This window comes from Entamoeba dispar, genomic scaffold (genome assembly GCF_000209125.1).
Source record: "Entamoeba dispar SAW760 scf_1105229461839 genomic scaffold, whole genome shotgun sequence".
NCBI lineage: Eukaryota > Evosea > Mastigamoebida > Endamoebidae > Entamoeba > Entamoeba dispar.
The window spans coordinates 1-1,200 of NW_001854893.1; the positions used below are offsets into that span (position 1 = coordinate 1).

At 27.7% G+C, this 1,200-nt stretch overlaps 1 protein-coding gene across 1 annotated transcript, besides 1 other annotated feature; it reads left to right on the forward strand.

Annotated features, from left to right (window-relative positions):
- Window positions 1–56: 56 nt before the first annotated feature.
- Window positions 57–105: a sequence feature (AT_rich).
- A 281-nt stretch (window positions 106–386) lies between these two features.
- EDI_279680 (GTP-binding protein ryH1, putative) lies at window positions 387–1,156 on the forward strand (the record flags this gene model as incomplete). Its single annotated transcript, XM_001738978.1, has 3 exons — window positions 387–494; window positions 552–711; window positions 834–1,156. The coding sequence occupies 3 exons, from the start codon at window positions 387–389 to the stop codon at window positions 1,154–1,156; spliced, it is 591 nt and encodes a 196-aa protein (XP_001739030.1).
- Between the last annotated feature and the right edge of the window lie 44 nt (window positions 1,157–1,200).

The window sequence follows — 1,200 nt, forward strand, 5'->3', positions numbered from 1 at the left end:
AATTAATAAGGTTTATAGTAATATATATTGGTTTATTATAAATGTTCTTGGTGTACTTTTTTTTAAATAATTGAATAAATAGTTTTGTTTTTTATTACAATATTTGAATGAAAAGTCAATTTAGTAATTTTCCAATACCTTCCTTCATTCCATCTTTATTTATTTGTTTACTCAGAACTCTTTTTTATGTTTGAAATAGTTTAGTGAGGTTAAGAGGGTAACAGGATAAAATGAAAGAGAAACAAGAGAAGAAAAAAATTCATCATTATAGTATGTTTTGAAAGATTATAAAATGTGATAGATTTGATAATAAAATTATTAGAATTATAGTTTTGAAAAAAATGGAATTCAACTACAATCTTCACAGAACTCATAATCATTAAGAAATGAACACTTTGATGAAACAAAAAATAGTATTTCTTGGAGATTCTTCTGTTGGAAAGACGTGCATTATTGGAAGGTTTATGACTGGTGATTTCAGTACTGGATATGAAGTTTGTGTTTATTGTTTTTTCTAGTTGTTCGTAGTAATTCTTGTTCTCATTTCATAGGCAACAATTGGTACTGATTTTTCTACTAAAACTATGACATTTCAAAATAAATCTATTCAATTACAGATTTGGGATACTGCAGGACAAGAAAGATATCGATCATTAATCCCAAGTTATATTAGAGATTCATCAGCAGCAGTGATAGTTTATGATATTAATGGTTTGGTATTTTTATTTCTATTGTTTGTATTAGGTTCAGAAAGAAAACCATCCAAATAAAAAGTAAAGAATTTTGATGAATAAATTACTTTTCTAAATGAACAAAAGGATTGACTAGTGTAGATAGACAAAGTTTTGAGAATGTAGATAAATGGATTGAGGATGTACGTTCCAAAGAAAAGGGAGAAATTTTCTTATTTTTGGTTGGAAATAAATTGGACTTAGGACACCGAGAAGTTACACAAAAAGAGGCATTGGCAAAGGGGCAGAACTATCAATGCACTTGCTTTGAAACTAGTGCTAAAACTAATATCAATATCACTGAATTATTCAATGCAATCACAGAAAAATTAAGTACATTAGAGCCACCAGTTGAAGAGCACATTGAGACTGTTTCAATTGGAAATAAGAAAGCTGAGAATGAAAGTAATGGAGGATGTTGTTGAGTTTGTAATTTCAAAGGAATATAATGACAAAATTTTAAGTTTTA